The sequence below is a fragment of the Stegostoma tigrinum genome, chromosome 4, assembly GCF_030684315.1.
Source record: "Stegostoma tigrinum isolate sSteTig4 chromosome 4, sSteTig4.hap1, whole genome shotgun sequence".
Taxonomy (NCBI): domain Eukaryota; kingdom Metazoa; phylum Chordata; class Chondrichthyes; order Orectolobiformes; family Stegostomatidae; genus Stegostoma; species Stegostoma tigrinum.
In genome coordinates, this window is record NC_081357.1 from 71,160,434 (window position 1) to 71,180,402 (window position 19,969).

At 47.0% G+C, this 19,969-nt stretch overlaps 1 protein-coding gene across 1 annotated transcript in view; it reads left to right on the top strand.

Moving 5' to 3' along the window:
• The window catches only part of LOC125452266 (venom phosphodiesterase 1-like), a 155,325-nt gene that overhangs the window by 25,215 nt on the left and 110,141 nt on the right, over positions 1-19,969 (top strand). The window contains exons 3-5 of the mRNA XM_048530470.2: positions 9,439-9,707; positions 15,234-15,327; positions 17,246-17,368. Coding sequence (XP_048386427.1) covers positions 9,639-9,707; positions 15,234-15,327; positions 17,246-17,368 — 286 coding nt within the window. The 5' untranslated portion in view covers positions 9,439-9,638. The remainder of the gene's footprint in view (positions 1-9,438; positions 9,708-15,233; positions 15,328-17,245; positions 17,369-19,969) is intronic.

The following is a 19,969-nucleotide window of genomic DNA, read 5'->3' on the forward strand; positions in this document are numbered from 1 at the left end:
CCACGTAGCGGACCCTGGACCGGATGATTATCCTGGAGGCCTCCGCGACGAAGAGCAAGGCTTGCTGGCCCCTCACCTTGCGGAGGTCCTCTGTGACATCGACCCCCATCAACTGCAGAAGGAGCAGGTTCTGCACCCTTTTCTGGAGTCGCGACAGCTTTCCCCGCCTCTTTCTCGCCTTCCGAACACCCTTGAGGACAAAGAACCTCTTGATGTTCTCCTTCACCATCTCCCACCAGTCGCCCGGAGACTCAAAGAGGGGTTTCACAGTTCTCCAACCGGGGTACTCCCTCTTAAGCTTCTCGACGTTCTCTGGGGTCAACAGAGTAGTGTTGAGCTTCCACGTCCCCTTGCCGGCCGGCTGGTCGTCCTGTAAGTGACAGTCGGCCAGCAGGAGGCAGTGGTCAGAGAAGAACACCGGCTCGATGCCAGTGGACCTGACCGAGAACGCCCGTGACACAAACAGGAAGTCTATCCTTGAGCGAATAGACCCATCTGGCCGCGACCAGGTATAATTCCGCTGCGCTCCGTGTGCAGGGGCGCTGAAGATGTCGAGCAGCTTGGCGTCCTTCACCGTGCCCATCAGGAATCTGGACGTGATGTCCAGTTGACTCCCCCCACCCGCTGTCCCCATGCCGGATCTTCCAGCTGCATCGATGATGCAGTTGAAGTCTCTGCCTAGGATGACCGGCCTGGACGTAGCCAGCAGGGGTGGAAGCCGCTGCAGGACGGCCAACCGCTCACTCCGTACCGCTGGGGCGTACACGTTGATCAGCTTCAGGGGAGCGTTCCTGTAGGTGACGTCAGCCACTAAGAGGCGCCCCCCCAACCACCTCCTGAACTTGAGAGATGGTGAAGTTGCGCCCCCGCAGCAGAATAGCCAGGCCCGAGGAGCGACAGTCGTTACCCCCCGACCAGATCGAAAGCCCACAGGTGCAGGCGCTGGACCATTTCCCGTACCTGCTGAGGTGCGGTATCCCGCACTCCTGCTGAAACAGGAGGTCCGCCTTGACGGTGGTCAGGTAGGCCAACGTGGACATACATCTTGCGGTGGACTTGACGCTGCGCACATTAATGCTCGCAACTCGTACCCCCATTGTGGGCAGTGACCGCAGTACCCTCCCCAAGTCCAAGGTCCAGCCCCTCCATCTGTCCCTTCATGCCCATTGCCCGGACTAACTGCTGGACGCTCTCCGGGCTCAGGAAACCGTCCGTGCTGCCTTCCGGGTGGCATCCCCCCATCGGGGGGTACGGAGGCAGGAGAGTCCGGCTCTGGGTCAGGCTGGGGATGGGCGGTTTCCTCCTTCCCGCCTGGAAGTTCCGGGGGGCCCTCCAGGGCCCCAGCGGCACGTGACTGGGTGTCGGAGGGAGTCTCAGGCCGCCTCCCGTCACCTGGAAGCGGGGTGCTGCTTTCCTTCTCCCTTGAGATCTTTAGCTTCTGCTTTGGGCGGGCCCTCTCCGAATTTCCCTCATCAGAGGAGCTCTTCTAGCCCCCCTGTAGCTGCCTCTTCCCGCCTGATGGTTGCGGTTCCTGGGCCCGCCGACGTGCCTTCCTCCTCGCTTTCCGGTCCGTCGTCCACTCCCCTGGGTCACCTGTTGCCGCCTCCATCGACTCCGGGTTGTCGGGGGGGGAGCGGAGCCTGGAGGGGCACTTTGCTGGCCTTGGGACCATCCTGCGGGGCTGGTCCCTCCTGCTCGACCTGGCCTTCCTGCACATTAGTGGGGTCCTTGCAGGGCCCTGGTGCCTTCCTCCCCTCCGGTGGGGCTGGCCCCGCATTGCCCCTGCTGGCGCCCTGGGCGTAGGTGGTCCCCCGCCACGGGCATGCCCTATAGAGGTGGCCCGCTTCCCCGCAAAGGTTGCAGCTTTTTTCTTGTGGGCAATCCTTGGTAAGGTGTCCCTCCTCCCTGCAGTTCCTGCAGATGGTGGCTTTGCAGTCAGCCACCACGTGACCTGACCTACCACAGGCATGGCAGACTTTAGATTGCCCTGCGTAGGTCAGGTAGCTCTTGCTCCCGCCGATCACGAAGCTGGATGGTGGGTGTACAATGTTCCCGTCCGAGCCCATCCTCAGCATCACCTTGGCCTTCCTCTTACTGGTCCAGATGCCAAAAGGGTCCATGATGTCAGTTAGGTCCCCTTCCACCTTCACGTACCTTCCAAGGAAGGTCAGGACATCAACTGCTCGCACGTGCGGGTTGTACATGTGTACAGTCACCATACGGCTCCTCTGCGCTGGCATCACAAACAGCGGGACAGCGGTCAATACAGAGAGGGGGCCCTCACCTCCTTTCTCCTTCAAAACCTCCAGGAAGTGCTCGCAAAGCTTGGCACTCCTGAAGGTTACATCGTAAAAACCTCCTCCGGGAAAATCTTGCAGGCAGTAAATGTCCGCAGCAGCGAACCCACAACAGTCCAACAGGACCCTCTTCACGAAGGAGGTGTGATCGTGGGTCATGTCGTTGCCCTACGCAGGGCAATCTAAAGTCTGCCATGCCTGTGGTAGGTCAGGTCACGTGGCGGCCGACTGCAAAGCCACCATCTGCAGGTGCACCTTCATCCATCTTCTTCACGGAAACACGGATGGTGTTCCAGACCCCATGACCTGGGGCACGAGCACTTGCTGCAGCCATCATTGCAGGTTGGCTGCTCCCCTGAACCAGTGTTAGGCCAAAGCCAGCATTAAGATCCACCGGTTGCAAGGGTACACAGCCAACCCGACGTCTTCCTTCCACCTCCAACACAGTGCTCTCCTCCTCTCTGTCCACAAAAGAGTGGGTCTTTATTTTTGTTCCGGATGTAAGCTGCTTCACTGAGCTGGAAGGTTTGTTCCCAGACAATCAGTCACCATTCTAGGTAACATCATCAGTGAGCCTCCGGTGAAGCGCTGATGTTATGTCCCGCTTTCTATTCATCTGTTTAGCTTTCCTTGGGTTGGTGATGTCATTTCCTGCATTGGTGGTGTCATTTCCTGTTCTTTTTCTCAGAGGATGGTAGATTGGCTAGCCACCAGGATACATGAACATCAACTAGCCACAAAACGACATGACCCACGATCACTAGTATCCTTACATACAGATGAGGAAGGACACCACTTTGATTGGGACAACACATCCATCCTAGGACAAGCCAAACAGAGACACGCACGAGAATTCCTAGAAGCATGGCATTCCAACCGGAACTCCATCAACAAACACACTGATTTGGAGCCAATCTACCATCCCCTGAGAAAAAGAACAGGAAATGACATCACCAACACAGGAAATGACATCACCAGCCCAAGGAAACCTAAACAGATAAATAGAAAGCGGGACATAACACCAGGCTTTTTTGGAGGCTCACTGTTGATGTTACCTAGAATGGTGACAAAACATCTGGGAACAAACCTTCAAGCTCAGTGAACCAGTGAACAGAGAGGGCCCCCTCTCTGTATTGACCGCTGTCCCGCTGTTTGTGATGCCAGCGCAGAGGAGCCGTATGGTGACTGTGCTCATGTACAACCCGCACGTGCGAGCAGTTGATGTCCTGACCTTCCTTGGAAGGTACGTGAAGGTGGAAGGGGACCTAACTGACATCATGGACCCTTTTGGCATCTGGACCAGTAAGAGGCAGGTCAACGTGACGCTGAGGATGAGCGCAGACGGGAACGTCGTACACCCACCGCCCAGCTTCGTGATCGGCGGGAGCAAGGGCTACCTGACCTACGCAGGGCAATCTAAAGTCTGCCATGCCTGTGGTAGGTCAGGTCACGTGGCGGCCGACTGCAAAGCCACCATCTGCAGGAACTGCAGGGAGGAGGGACACCTTGCAAAGGATTGCCCACAAGAGAAAAGCTGCAACCTTTGCGGGGAAGCGGGCCACCTCTATAGGGCGTCCCCGCGGCGGGGGACCACCTATGCCCAGGTCGACGGCAGGGGCAATGCGGGGCCAGCCCCCCTGGAGGAGAGGAAGGCACCAGGGCCCTGCAAGGACCCCACTAATGTGCAGGAGGGCCAGGTCGTGCAGGAGGGCCCAGCCCCGCAGGATGGGCCTGAGGCCAGCAAAGCGCCCCTCCAGGCTCTGCTCCCCGCCGACAACCCGGAGTCGATGGAGGCGGCGACAGGCGACCCAGGGGAGTGGATGACGGTCCGGAAAGCGAGGAGGAAGGCACGTCGACGGGCCCAGGAACCGCAACCATCAGGCAGGAAGAGGCAGCTACAGGGGGGCTATAAGAGCTCCTCTGATGAGGGGGATTCGGAGAGGCCCTGCCCGAAGCAGAAGTTAAAGATCTCAAGGGAGAAGGAAAGCAGCACCACGTTTCCAGGTGACGGGAGGCGTCCTGAGGCTCCCTCCGACACCCAGTCACGTGCCGCTGGGGCATTGGAGGGCCCGCCGGAACTTCCAGGTGGGAAGGAGGAAACAGCGCGTCCCCAGCCTGACCCAGGGCCGGACTCTCCTGCCTCCGTAGCCCCGACGGGGGGATGCCACCCGGAAGGCAGCACGGATGGTTTCCTGAGCCCGAGGAGCAGTTAGCCCGAGCAATGGGCATAAAGGGACAGATGGAGGGGCTGGACCTTGGACTTGGGGAGGGTACTGCGGTCACTGCCCACAATGGGGGTATGGGTTGCGAGCATTAATGTGCGCAGCGTCAAGTCAACGGCAAGATGTGTGTCCACTTTGGCCTACCTGACCGCCATCAGGGCGGACCTCCTGTTTCTGCAGGAGTGCGGGATACCGCACCTCAGCAGATATGGGAAATGGTCCAGCGCCTGGACCTGTGGGCCTTCGATCTGGTCGGGGGGTAACGACTGTCGCTCCTCGGGCCTGGCTATTCTGCTGCGGGGGAGTAACTTCGCCATCTCTCAAGTTCAGGAGGTGGGGGGGGGTGCCTCCTAGTGGCTGATGTCACCTACAGGAACGCTCCCCTGAGGTTGATCAACGTGTACGCCCCAGCGGTATGGCGTGAGCGGTTGGCCGTCCTGCAGCGGCTTCCATCCCTGCTGGCTATGCCCAGGCCGGTCATCCTAGGTGGAGACTTCACCTGCATCATCGATGCAGATGGAAGATCCGGCGTGGGGACAGCGGGTGGGGGGTGTCAACTGGACGTCACGTCTAGATTCCTGATGGGCACGGTGAAGGACGCCAAGCTGCTCGACGTCTTCAGCGCCCCTGCACACGGAGCGCAGCGGAGTTATACCTGGTCGCGGCCAGATGGGTCTATTCGCTCAAGGATAGACTTCCTGTTTGTGTCACGGGCGTTCTCGGTCAGGTCCACTGGCATCGAGCCGGTGTTCTTCTCTGACCACTGCCTCCTGCTGGCCGACTGTCACTTACAGGACGACCAGCCGGCCGGCAAGGGGACGTGGAAGCTCAACACTACTCTGTTGACCCCAGAGAACGTCGAGAAGCTTAAGAGGGAGTACCCCGGTTGGAGAACCGTGAAACCCCTCTTTGAGTCTCTGGGCGACTGGTGGGAGATGGTGAAGGAGAACATCAAGAGGTTCTTTGTCCTCAAGGGTGTTCGGAAGGCGAGAAAGAGGCGGGGAAAGCTGTCGCGACTCCAGAAAAGGGTGCAAAACCTGCTCCTTCTGCAGTTGATGGGGGTCGATGTCACAGAGGACCTCCGCAAGGTGAGGGGCCAGCAAGCCTTGCTCTTCGCCGCGGAGACCTCCAGGATAATCATCCGGTCCAGGGTCCGCTACGTGGAGCAGGAAGAGACGTGCTCGCGTTTCTTCTTTCAGAAGGTGAACAAAGACAGCTCTGTGCTTAGCCGGCTGAAGGAGGATGACGGCTCGGTGATGTCGTCTCGGCCCAACATTTTGAGGATCAGCAGATCCTTCTATGCCGGACTGTACGACGCGAAACCCACGGACAGCACGGCCTCCGAGTCGTTCCTGTCGTCTAACACGGAGGTCTTAGACGACGGCACGAGGGAGTGCCTGGACCGGCCGATATCCCTGGACGAGCTGACCAGAGCCCTCAAGTCCTTGGAGAGGAATAAGACTCCCGGGAGCGACGGCTTACCGGTCGAGCTGTATTCTGCTCTGTGGGACCTGGTCATGCCAGGACCTGCTGGAGGTGTACGATAGTGCACTTCGGGCAGGGGAAATGTGCAAGTCCATGAGGAAAGGCATCATCACCATCATTTAGAAGAGGAAGGGGGAGAGGGAAGAAATTAAGAATTGGCGTCCCATTTCACTATTGAATTTGGACTACAAAATCCTGGCCAAGGTCATAGCCAACCGGGTCAGGTCTGTCCTGGAGTCGGTGATTCACCCTGACCAAACCTGTGCTGTGCCGGGCAGGAAGATCGCTGAGAGCCTCGCACTCATCAGGGATATGATTGCCTGTGTGCAGGACAGGCGGGTGGACACCTGCCTCATCAGCCTGGACCAGGAGAAGGCCTTCGACAGGGTCTCTCATGCTTACACGAGGGACGTCCTTTCCAAATTGGGGTTGGGGGAGGGCATCCGCAATTGGATCCGGCTGCTCTACACCAACATCGTTAGCGCAGTCTTGATCAACAGGTGGGAATCAGACAGTTTTCCTGTCAGATCTGGGGTCAGGCAGGGCTGCCCGCTCTCTCCTGCCTGTGTGCTGTGTGGAGCCCTTCGCCGCATCCATCAGGAAGGACGTGAGCCTGAAGGGCGTGACTATCCCAGGCAGGGGAAGCCTTCAGGTCAAGACCTCCCTGTACATGGACAACGTCGCCGTCTTCTGCAACGATCGTCGGTCGGTGAGTAGGCTGTTGGACATCTGCGGCCAGTTTGATCTGGCCTCGGGTGCCAAAGTCAATAGGGGCAAGAGCAAGGCCATGTTCTTCGGGAACTGGGACGACTGCTCCTTCATCCCTTTCACCGTCAGCACAGACTACCTGAAGGTGCTGGGTGCTTGGTTCAGTGGAGCTGGGGCGTGCACTAAGACTTGGGAGGAGCGTATCACCAAATTGAAGCAGAAGCTGGGCAGGTGGACGCTCCGGTCCCTCTCCATCACGGGTAAGAACCTGGTTGTCAGGTGCGAGGGGCTTTCGGTACTGTTGTATGTGGCGCAGGCCTGGCCTATTCCCTGGACCTGCACCGCTGCGGTCACCCGGTCCATCTTCCACTTCATTTGGGGGTCGAGGATGGACCTGGTCCGCAAGGACACCATGTACAAAGACCCGGAAAATGGGGGAAAGGGCATACCAAACGCCTCCCTCGCCCTGATGGCTACCTTGTGTGCGGCTGCATCAAGCTGTGCGTAGATCCTCAGTATGCAAACACCAAGTGTCACAACTTACGGAGGTTCTATCTGTCCCCGGTGTTGCGAAGGATGGGCCTGGCCTCGTTGCCGTGGAACGCTCGGAGTAGTTGGACCGTCCTGTACCACCTGTCCTTCGTGGAGAAATTTTTGAAGGGAAACACCTTTGACCACAAGGTCGTCAGGCAGTGGTGGGCACGTAGTATCCTCAAGACCCTTCGCGAAAAGGAGAGGGTGGATCTCGTCGTGTGGTTCCCCAAGCAGACTGCCAAAGTCAGTTGGCAGAATGCCTCATCACCAGAACTTTCAAACAAGCACAAGGACATTGCTTGGCTGGCGGTGAGAGGGGATCTGCCAGTGAGATACTTTATGCATGTCCGGAATCACTGCGCCACTGCACACTGCCCTCGAGGTGGCTGCGGGGGGGACGAGATTGTCGATCACCTCCTTCTGGAGTGTGCCTATGCGCAGGAGGTCTGGAGGGGGATGCAGTGGTATTTGTCGAGGTTCATCCCGAGCAGCTCCGTGCTGCAGGACTCCGTGCTCTACGGTTTGTTTCCCGGGACGCACACCGAGACCAACATCAACTGCGCCTGGAGGACCATCAATGCGGTGAAAGACGCTCTTTGGTCTGCCCGCACCTTGCTGGTCTGCCAGCTGAAAGAACTGACCCCGACCAAGTGTTGCAGACTGGCGCACTCCAAGGTCCAGGACTACGTGCTGTGGGACGTGCTAAAGCTTGGGGCAGCCGCTGTCAAGGCGCGGTGGGGAAAGTCCATGGTATGAAACCCCTCGTCCAGAATAGAAAAAAGGGCCCTATCTGGTAACTGGGCCCAACTGGCGCATTCCCCAACTGGTCAGGGGGCCAACGGGGACTGTGCGGGGTGACGACTGCCGGGGTATTTTCTTTGCTTTGTTTTTTTTTCTTTGTTTGTTTTTTTTTCCTTTCGTCGGTGTACGTACCCCCTGGGTAACCCGGAGCAGCTTGCATGACTGGTTAGGTGTATAAATATGTTTTATTTTTTGTACATCTTATGAATAAAGTATAATTTTTTCAAATAAAAAAAAGTGATGAAACGCATGAAAATGAACCTTCCAGCTCAGCGAGCAAACTCACATCCAAACGATCCAATGTACTAACATATTTTCTATTTAAACTAAAACTAAATGAGTTAGACTGTGAAAGTATATTCTTGATCTTGCTCTGTGTGGGGGAACATTGCTTAACCTTTTCTGTTTCTGAATCTGAATGTTATCTGTTACCTGTCATAAGTCAGAAATGGCAGGGACCCCATTAAACCATCAAACAGATGTGTTATTCTTTTGTATGTTAGCTTGAAAGTCCTCACTGAATAAATGGAATAGAATTAAATCTCAGCCTTTGCGTAGAACTAGAAACTCTTCTCGAGTGGCACAACATGGTTGATATTTATAGTACATTCATTGGAGGTGATTTTTATCCGAGTTGATAGTGCAAAATAGGAGAAAACAAATTAACAGTCCATTTACAACTCTCCCCATTTTTTTTATTTCCACTCAAGCATCTGCCCTAAGGATATTCCATGACCCCATAAACTGTAAGTTGTGGACACTGCTAAAATTTCTATGAATCTACAATGACTTCATAAAAAGGAAGTACCTGTGATTGTACAATAGCTTAAGAAAGTATTCTTGATTGTGCAGTTATTTGCACAATGTCTTTAAAAATTGTGAAACAAAGCACTTCTTAAATAAGGAAAAAAAATTACTGTTCAATTTCATGAGACTGTATCTATTCCAATGTTTTTAACTTTCAACACATGGTAGCAGATTTCAAGTGTTCTCTTAAACTAAAGAGTCAACAAGCTGACATCAATTTAATCAATTTTTTAAATTAAGGGTATGCCATGCAATCTAAAAGAAGACATTCAATATTTGTCATATTTGTTGCTGACATGAACATGTTTGGTCATTGTACCTGCTTGCGATAATGAAAATATTCCCAAATGATGTCAGTGGGCATGAAAAAAGATGTGAAAGTGAGAGTTCCTCATGCAGTTAAAAATTAACCTACAGCTTTCTGCTTACCAAAAAATGATTGATACTATTTTTAAAAATTATTTATTATAACATTGTGTAAGTCCTAAAAATTACATTTCAACTGTTTAGTTGCCTTAGATTGTAACCCCGCTTAGAATTTATTTTCTAATGTAATAATTTCTTACTGTGTATGTCAATTGTAGAGACAATTACCTCGACCTTTGTACCACATTAAGAGATATGAGTCTACAGGTTTGCCAAATCAATAGAAGACATATTAACAGGAAGACTCAGAGTGAATGTATGCATGACCAAGAACTGTGTAGCAACTGCTTTTCACCAAGCTTTGAGAACTTGCATGTCTAAATGAGGATCAAAAATTAGTTCCTCGCAGGATCAAATAATGGATTTTCAAGAAGAGACTGTACAGAAGGAAAGTAAAGAATTAAAAATATACAAAATACTATGTGGGGTAAGTCATTATCTAAAGGTACATGAAGATGATTTTCTTTGTTTTATTTCTCTCTTCTAAATTGTTTGAATGGATTTATTATATTTATCTCAATCCACACAGAACAATTACAAAGCTCACTCTCAATTTAATTTCAGCAAGTATCACAATTTATAAAGAACAAAACTGAACAGTTTTTTAACTTAAAAATGTTGTTCTTGCTTTTTCTTATGTATTAAACTTGACCAAATTACTCAATGGTATTTTAAAATGTTAGTAATAATGTTTCGTATTAACATAGTTGCATTTGCAGTGCTTGCTTAAATATTGCAATTAAGCTGATATTACAAATTTTGCTAACTCTTAACCTAGAAATTATCTAAATGAAATGATATGAAAATTTGATGTTCAGCAAAATTTGTATGTGAGGAATGAGGTACATCAACCGCTCATGGATTAACTTCTGATTGATTTAATCAGAAATTTGCCACAATTCTACATGCGTCTGAAATCTTCTATGGTTGTGTCATGTTGCAAAACTTTAGCTTTTTATTGACCTCATAGCTTCTGCAAAAAAATACACAGCTGCTCCCAGATATGTTTTGAAGAAGATTCATTCTGGACTTGAAATGCTAGCTCTATTTCTGCCTTCACAAATGCTGGCAGACCTGCTAAAGCTCTCTAGGATTGTTATTTTTGTTTCAGATTTCCAGCAGCCATAGTATTTTGCCTTTATGTGGGTACCACAGGTAATCTTTCCCATTGAAATACAGCATACCTTGGAGAATGACAGAAGGCTGTAGAGCAGGACAAACTGCTGAAAGAGGGAGGACAAAAGGCTAACTCTTTATACGATGCCATATTTGCACAGGGTGTTCAGAGAGCAATTCTCTAAAACTTTGAAACAAATAGGGAGTGAAGGAACTTTCTCCGACTTCTATGTTGAGAATCCTTGGCATTTAGTTTGCTTTGTGGGTAGGAGGATAGAAAGCTGCTTACTAAGGAAGCAAAATTGCTAATTAATAAGCACATTAACAAAGCAATAATTCTCCTCAATAGGTAACCCACAACTCCTTAGTAAAAATCTCATCTTGACGTTCGGAGGTCTTTAAAAGGTATAGCAAATTGTCCCCAGTGTTTAGATAGGTCTCAGTAGACCCGTGTGATTATGCTTCACTTCTCACCATGACCCTGATAAGATTCCACCTAATGGGTCACATAGACCGCTTGAAGATTGCTGTAAATTATTCAGCTTTGTCTTTTGCGCTGATGTGCTGTGGTCCCCACCACTAAGCATGAGGATGCTTGTGGAGTTACCACCTCCAATTACTTAAGTAATTGTCCACCACCATTTATGAGTGGATGAGACAGGACCGCAGAGCATAAATCTGATCCATTGGTTGTAAGATCGCTTAACCTTTTATAGTGCGTTCCATTTCCACTGTTTGACCCATAGGTAGTACTGTGTCATAGCTTCACTAGTTTTAGACCTCATTATTAGGAATGCCTGGTAGTACTCTTGCCATGCCCTCCTGCACTCTGCATTGAACCAGTGTTGATATCTCAACATGATGGTAAGAGAGTAGGGAATATGCTGAGCCCACGAGGCAGATTTTGGCTAAATACAATTCTGCTTTTGCTGATACCCCACACCACTTCATGGGTGCCCAGTCTGCTAGATCTGTTCAAGGTGTGTTCTATTTACCAGGGTGATATTGCCACAGAACATGTGGGAATTCATCTTCACAATGACAGTGTCATGGTCACTCCTACCTATTACAGAATGGATCGAAAATCTATTTGACTTCACCCTCATCAATCTACCTGTCACACAGGCATCTGTCCATGACAGTATTGGTAGGAGTGACTACTGACCAGTGATTATGGAGATGAAGTTCTGTTCTGAAGAAGAGTCATATATTAGACTCAAAATAATAAATCTGTTTCTCAGTCTACAAATGTTGCCAGCCCTGCTAAATTTCTCCCTCATTTTCTGGTTCATAGCGAGGGTTTTAAGCCAAATGGTGGGGCAAGTTCCAAAAGTGGGAAGTTGTGGACAAAGGCAACAGAGGAAAGAAAGAATGTCAGAAATGACAGACAATGACAGGAAAGGACAGAGCGTGTATCTAAGCAAAACAGCAGATATGTTTAGAGGTTACAAAATTAGTAAAAGGATGAAACTTAAGGCACTGCAATTGAATGCATATAGCATTCGAAATAACGCAGATGAGCTATTAGTCCAAATGGAGATAAATAAGTACGGAGCAGTGACCATTACTGAGACAGGGCTGCAGGATGACCTAGACTTGGAATTGAATATTGAGGGTATGTGACATTTAGGAATGGCAGTCTACTAGGAAAGGCTGGAGGAATGGCTCTGTTTATTAAAGTCCACATTAGTGCAATAGAGACGGTTTACCTTAATTCAGGAAACCAGGGTATAGAAGCTGTCTGGGTAGGGATGAGGAATGATAAAGGCAAGAGTCATTTGTGGGAGTCATGTACAGGTCTCCTAACAATAACCACATGTTAGGACAGGGTATGAGGGAAGAAATAACATGTCAAAAGGGTATGGGATTATCATGGGGTTTTACACCCATGCATTGACCGGAAAAATCAGCTGGGGATGAAAGTAATATCGAGGAGGAATTCATTGAATGATTTTAGAACAATTTCTTTGACCAGCATGCTATCATTCCATCCAGAGAACAGGCCACACAAAGACCTGGTTTTGACCAATTATATAGGATTAATTACTGACCTCAGAGTGAAGTGTCCTGCATAGTGGCATCCATAATATGACTGAATTTTACATATGGTTTAAGACTGCTATTTTGCATTTAAATGAGGCATTTATGAGCGCATGAAAGCAGAGGAAGCAAAAGTGACTAATGATTTAGTTTAAGGGATAAGTAAATAGAGGTGCAATGGCAAACGTTTAAGGGGCCTTTCCAGAAAGCACAAATTAGATACATTTCAACAAATAACACCCACCATCGATGGTTAACTAAAAAAGTCAAAGATAGTATTAAACTCAAAGAAAATACGTATAATTAGGCCAATATAGGTAGCAGGTCAGAAAATTAGACAGAATAGAAAAAAAATACAAAATGTTCTAAAAAAAATTATGAAGTCATGAATAAGGATGGAAAAACTAGAATATGTAATAAAGCCAACCAAATATCTCAAAACAGATAGGAAAAGCTTCTTCTTAAAAAAAGAAAATAGTTAACAAGTTAAGTTTTTGACCCGTATGAAATTCACTTGGAAATTAGTAATGGAAGATAAAGATACAATAGATAAATTGAACAGATATTTTACATTGCTTTTCATGATATATAAGTGTCTTAACTGAGGACAAAATGGTGGATAAATCTTTTAAGCAAATTCCAGCGAATAGGTTGAAGAATGTGTGCATGCGGGAGTGTGGAGATGAATGGCAGGTAATAAAAGAGGCTGGAAAATGAAGAATGTAGAGTTCTGAGCTGGGTGATGATTTAAATATTGGGAGAATAAAGGTCCTGAAAAAACTTAATCAGGAGGGTGTAACTTTAAATTTGGGGCATTTTAAGAAAGGTAGCCAATGTCAGCATACTTAGGGGTAATTTGTGAACAAGTCTTGGTACGCGATAGGATTTAGGAAGCAGAGTTTTCAATTAATTGAAAGAGGATGAGGCAATGGGAAGCTGGTTTGGAGGCCATTGGAATTTTGAGATTGAAAGTGAGAATGGCATGGGCAAGTGCTTCATCAGCTGATAGGTTGAGGTGAGATGCAGGTGAAAGGAAATTAGGGGTACAAGTAACAAAAGTACAGCTGTAATTATGAATGATGTCATTTTGCATATAAAAACCAAAGGAACTGTGGGTGCAGTAAATCAGGAACAAAAACGAAGTTACTGGAACAGCTCAGCAACTCTGGCATCATCTGTGAAGAGAAAATCAGAGTTAATGTTTCGGGTCCGGTCACCCTTCCTCAGAACTGATGGTAGCTGGGAAAACATCGGTTCATATGCAGAAAATAGAGAAGGGGATGGGGCAGGAAGTAAACCTGATAAAGCCCGAAAGAGAGAGAAAAGCAATTGGATAGACAATGGAGTTGATAATGATCTGGTTAGATGGGTGAATAGTTGTTAATGGGGACTGTTAGTGACTAACTATGTGATTACAAGGCCAAGTGTGTGTGGTAGGGGGCTAGGCCATAGGAGAGCTTAGCCCCTAAAATTATTGAACTCAATATTGACTCTAGAGGGCTGCAGGATCCCCTGTTGTTGTTCTCTCCAGCTTATGCTGAGTATCACTGGAACACTGCAGCAAGCCAGAAACACAGATGTTGGCCAGGGAACAGAGTGGTGTGTTAAAGTGGTAGGCAACAGGTAGCTCAGGGTCTCTGTTATTAGCAGAACATAGATGATCTGCAAAGCGGTCACACAATCTATGCTTCTTCTCAGTGTAGAGGACACCACATTGTGAGTAGCGAATTCAGTAGACTAGATTCTGGAAAGTGCAAGTCAAGTATTTTTTTTCACCCAGAAGGTATGTTTGGGCCCTTGGATATTGGGGAGGGAAGAGGAAAATGGACAGGTGTTTCAACTTCGTCGGTTGCTGTAGGGCTGTGGGGGTTGTTGATGTGAAGGAAGAGTGGACCAGTGTCTTGGAGGGAACAGCCCCTGCAGAGGGCTGACAAGGGAGGGGAGGGAAATATGTCATGGTGGCATCTCACTGGAGGTGACAGAAATGGCATCTGATGTGGATGCTGGTGGGATGGTAGGTAAGGACAAGGGGAGCCCCATTGCTGTTGCAGGAGGGAAGGGAAGGGATGAGGGCAGAAGTGCGGGAGATGGGCCAAACTAGTTGAGGGCCCTGTTGACGACAGTGCTGGGGTACCCCATTTTTTAAGAAGGGAGGCTGAGAGAAAACAATAAATTGTAGACTGGTTAGCTTTGTTATTATGGTAGAATACTATAGTTCATTATAAAAGATGTTACAGCAGAACACTTGGAAGGTAATGACAAGCTATGACAGGGCATGGCTTTACAAAGTTGTGCTTGACAAATTATAATATCTGCAACAAAGTTAGAAACTGAATTGATTTCAGACATTGTATGTTTCTCAAAAATTGAGACCTGTATATCTATAATTTCAGCATATAATGATTGAATAAAGCTTTAAAACATATAGATTGTACATTTTGAAAATTCTCTGGAATTATTATTATCAAATATCCTTAGTTCAAATGATAACGTATTGAGAATTTCTGGCACCTACCATTTGCTTCGTGAACTTTTAAATGCGCTTTGTCAAAAGAAGTCAGTTTATACTGCACACTGACCTCAGAAGTGGACTATAAACATTCCACACCCATTATGTAAACAATAATTTAGCAAGATTTTTTTAGAGGTGTATTTTCAATGACAGAAGATGTTTTCATCTTTGAACTTAAGATTGCAAAGCGCAAATTCAGAAGTTTAATGGTTTATTTAGATATCTTCTGTTATGTTATTTGTATTATCTGGTTGAGTTAATGTGGTGACAACATTTTCTTGGTAGGTGCTGATTGTTTGTTTAGTTGTTGTATCACTTGGACTTGGACTTGGACTTGGTCTTCGCCAAAACCCTCAGCAGCCTCCTGCTGCAAAAACAAGTGAGTTTTGTTTCTGATTCTTTGTACAACTGTAGATGGGCCACAGCAAGAACTGAAATTTCCTCAGTGACCTTGGCTTCCCCACTCTAAAAAACAGCCAGCATGTTTACCTTCTTCTGTCAACCCAAAAGAATTGCTCAAAACAGGCTCCTCTTCTACATATTCAAAGGAGCTAACTTTGCAACCCTCTGTAAATTGTATATGCATGCAATTGGAATACATACTAGCTTTGGCATCTTCCTTGTCTAATTGATTGATTAGCAATGATAAAACATTGCCAGTGCTCTCATGAACTGCAGCAGTATCGCATGTCAAACAGTAGTCCTCATTCATCATACACAGTTCCAGCAACAATAGCTGGATGGCAGACAGGATCTAAAGCCGTGACCAATCTTGATATGTGTAGCCTGTGGTAATTGAGCTGATTGTAACACCCTGACTGAAGGGCAGTTTTGTTGCAGGGACAATGTCCCTACCTCTTGGCCAGAACGTTTTAGGTTTGAGTCCTACCTGCCACAAAGGTATGTCATAACTTATCTGAACAGGTTCATTAATTTTATTTTTATGTTAGCCAAAATAGCTCAGTTGGGAGAGTATTAGACTGAAGATCTAAATATTTTTGGTTCAGTATGGGTTTCAGCAGAATATCTTGAAGTGAAACCCTATCCGGTCAATTCCATTTCAGTTAGGGCTCTTGCAGTGCAATAGTAGTGTCCCTGCCTGTAGGCCAGAAAGATTCAAATCCTAACTGCCCCCGACTGTGCCAAATCAGATCTGACTGGGCTGGTGAAAAATATCTAACGCCCTGATTTTGAACTAAGCCTGGACTTCCTGACTTGTATTGCTGATCATCTCATTGAATTGACTGTGTCGAGTTAACTGTTTATTTTCATACCTCCCTTTACCTTTTTTTAATTACTATGCCGTACATGACCATTTTCCCCAAGTCAAATGTTTCACCATTGAGAAATGTTATTAAGCCTTTCACAAGTGTAACTGTTTGCCAGTTTGCTCAACTGTGCACCATTGCTCTGTCACTGATGGATAAGTTCTGTTCCTGGGTGGAATGAGGGAGCCAAAAGCCCTCTAACGCCATCCCAGTGTTGACAGCCCAAGCAAGAAGCTGATGTTTACTAACTTTGGTAGCGCCATGACAAATGGTGTTTACTAATGGATACTGTCCAGGGAAACCCTCAAGTGAGTCATTTTGAGGAAGCCGAAGCTTATTAGGTAACACATAGCATTTGGGATGAAGAATGAGCGCGTTTCAAGTGGCAGGACTTTATCACAGGCCCATTAATACCAGGGACACTATCCATATGCTGTCAATCACTCACCAATCCACACCCCTAACCCCAATCTACGGTCCTGCTAAAAAACCACCAGGTTTACCTGTCCGTCTTGTTGTACTCCTTTATCTGTCCACCTGCTCTTCTCTCACTTTGGAGTCTCTCCCCACTTATCGTTTACTCCTTATCCCCTCCACCCACCCTATCCTACTGTGTATAAACTGACATTTTCCTAGCTACCATCAGTTCTCAGAAAGGGTCACTGGACCCAAAACATTAACTCTGATTTTTCTTCACAGATGCTGCCAGACCTGCTGAGCTTTTCCAGCAATGTCCGATTATTTTTCCCATAGCCAATTATGCCCATTTTGGAAAGAATCATTGACAGAAACAGCAGTGGGAGCTCTGATTAACTCTTCTCCAAAACTATGAAATCAGTTACATCAGTGGAGAAGAGTGTGGAAACTTCCTAGACCAAATCCAGATGGAAAGTACAATGGTCAATTGAACAATTGGTGATTCTCCAGTCTTATTCTAACTATAGATTTGACTTCAAAAATAGAGCTGAATTATCACATCACAATAGTATCTTTTAATTTTTTTTGTATAATGATTACTTAATGTTCCAGTGAGCTGCAAAAACCGATGCTTTACACCTTTTGATGAGGAAAGTATAGACTGCCGTTGTGATAAACTCTGTACTGAAGCTGGAAGTTGTTGTTTGGATTTTGAAGAGATCTGTCTTCAGCCAGGTAAGTATAAGAAAGACAGCATTCAACCAACATAGCTTCTTCAAAGTTTTTTTCCCTTTTCCACCATTCTAATCAAAAACTCTTCAAAATTGGGAAATATTGTGGATATGTATTTTGAAATTTCTGTACTCAAAACAATAGCTTTGGATGTAAAGTTTGAATTATTAAAGGAATGCTCGTTATAATCCAATAATGGTTTAGAGACATAGAGTTGAATCGTTGTTCCTAATACTGGATGTGTTGGTATTGGGTCAGTGTAAAATGCAACATAATTATCAACCAAACTACATCAAACCCACCCACTTGGTTTCATGGATGTAAGATTTTTTGACAAGTCAGTCATGAAATTTCGCCATTGCTGACTGGGCCAGCATTGTTTTTACTCATCCCTGGAAAAAATGGTGGTGAGCTGACTTCTTAGACTACTGCAGTTCATTTCATGCAAGATTTTGACCCAGCGGCAGTAAAGGTGTGATTCCAAATCAGGATGGTGTGTGGCTCAGAGGGGAACTTGCAGTTGGTCATGTTTTCATGCATCTCCTGCTCTTATCAGTATAATAGATGTCACAGGATTGGAAGGTATTGTTGAAGGAGCCATTAGTGAGCACCATTAGTCATGGTGCTACCAAGGTTGCTGCAGTGCATCTCGTAGATGGTAAACACTACTACCACAGTGGTAAAGGCAGAGAATGTTGAAGGTGGTGGATGGGATGGCAATCTGTAACAATGAAAAGAATTGATAACAATACTTTTGTCAGCCTTTTGAACGGACCTCTCAAATGTTAATGTTGATCTCACTCTCTCTGCACCTTCTTTGCAGTTGTAACAGCATATTCTGTGAGAGATAATGGGAATGCAGATGCTGGAGAATTCCAAGATAATAAAATGTGAGGCTGGATGAACACAGCAGGCCAAGCAGCATCTCAGGAGCACAAAAGCTGACGTTTCGGGCCCAGACCCTTCATCAGACCCTCCTCTCTGATGAAGGGTCTGGGCCCGAAACGTCAGCTTTTGTGCTCCTGAGATGCTGCTTGGCCTGCTGTGTTCATCCAGCCTCACATTTTATTATCACAGCATATTCTGTACTCTGTTCTGCTATCTGATGCACTTTGTATAGTACAATCTCCCTGTAGAGGACACCAGACACCACTTTTCACTATATCTCAGTAAATGGGATAACAATAAATCAAATCAAATCAAATCAAATCAATCAAGATTGTTTTGTCCTGGATGTTGCTGGAGATTCTTGAGTGTCATTGGAACTGGACCTATCCAAACAAATTGAGAGTATTCCATCACACTCCTGACTTGTGCTTTGCAGATGGTGGTCAGTATTGGGAAGATGGGAAGTGATTTGATCAGCAAAAAGCTTCCAGCCTCTAACCTATTCTTGTAGTCACAATATTTATATGGCTGGTCCAGTTTAGTTTACTAACTCTAAGATGTAGATAATGGAGAATACAACAACAGTAATGCCATTGATTGTCAAAGGGCAAGAGTTAGATTCTCTGTTGGTGGAGATGGCCTTTGTCTGGCATTTGTGTGGCGTCAATGTTACGTACTGTTGTTAGCCCAAACCTGGATGTTGTCAGGGTCTTAGTTACAGGCTGCTGCATCTGCAGAGCCATGAATGATGCTGCACATAGTGCAATCATCAATGAACATCCCAACATCTGATCTTATAGAGGGATGGTCATTGATAAAGGAGCAGATCATTGTTGGGCATTAGTCACTAGTCTCAGAAATTCCTGCAGTGGCATCTTGGGACAGAATTATTGACCTCCAACAGTTTATTTTCCCTTGTGCTGGAGGTGAAGACTTAATAACCTATCTTATTATTAGAAGTGTGTAGCCTTGTTGGAGGAAGGGTGCAGTAACAAAGTTATAGCGACTCTGAGGCAACAGAGAGATGATGTTGGTACTTACCATTGTGAATGTAGAAGGTCTTTATCCTTATTGTGGCATAGCTATGCATTCCTCTAGACCATGAACACTGCACTGACTCAAGTGGCTACTTCAGAATTTGATGTGCACAATTGGGCTTTTAATAAAGTGGTTGGGATGTGAATGCCAGAAGGTCCCAGCACCGGCTAGCAACTCATTGCTGTGCATGAGAACTGAACCATGGAGATAAATGCTAATAAGATGAGCAGTGGAGAATTGCATGAAATTACTCACTAAGCTTCTCGAGAATAAAACCTTTCATTATGGGGAGGTGATAGCCTACTGGTATTAATGCTAGAATATCTCAAATCCTGGTAATGTCTGGGGACTTGGGTTTGAATCCCACCATGATAGATGGTGAAATTTGAACTCAACAAAAATCTGGAATTAAGAGTCAAATGATGATCATGAATCCATTGTCAATTGTCAGAAAAGCTCATCTGGTTCACTAATGTCCTTCAGGGAAGGGAACCTGCTGGCTCTACCTGGTCTGGCCTACATGTGACTCCAAACCAACAGCAATGTGGTAGCTCTTAACTGCTCTCTGGGCAATTAGGTCTGGCTAATAAACACAGCCTCGCAGGTGATGCTCACATACCATGAATGGATAAAAAAAGTCTCCCAAAGCTGACAGTGTCAATATTTGGTAAAATTCAG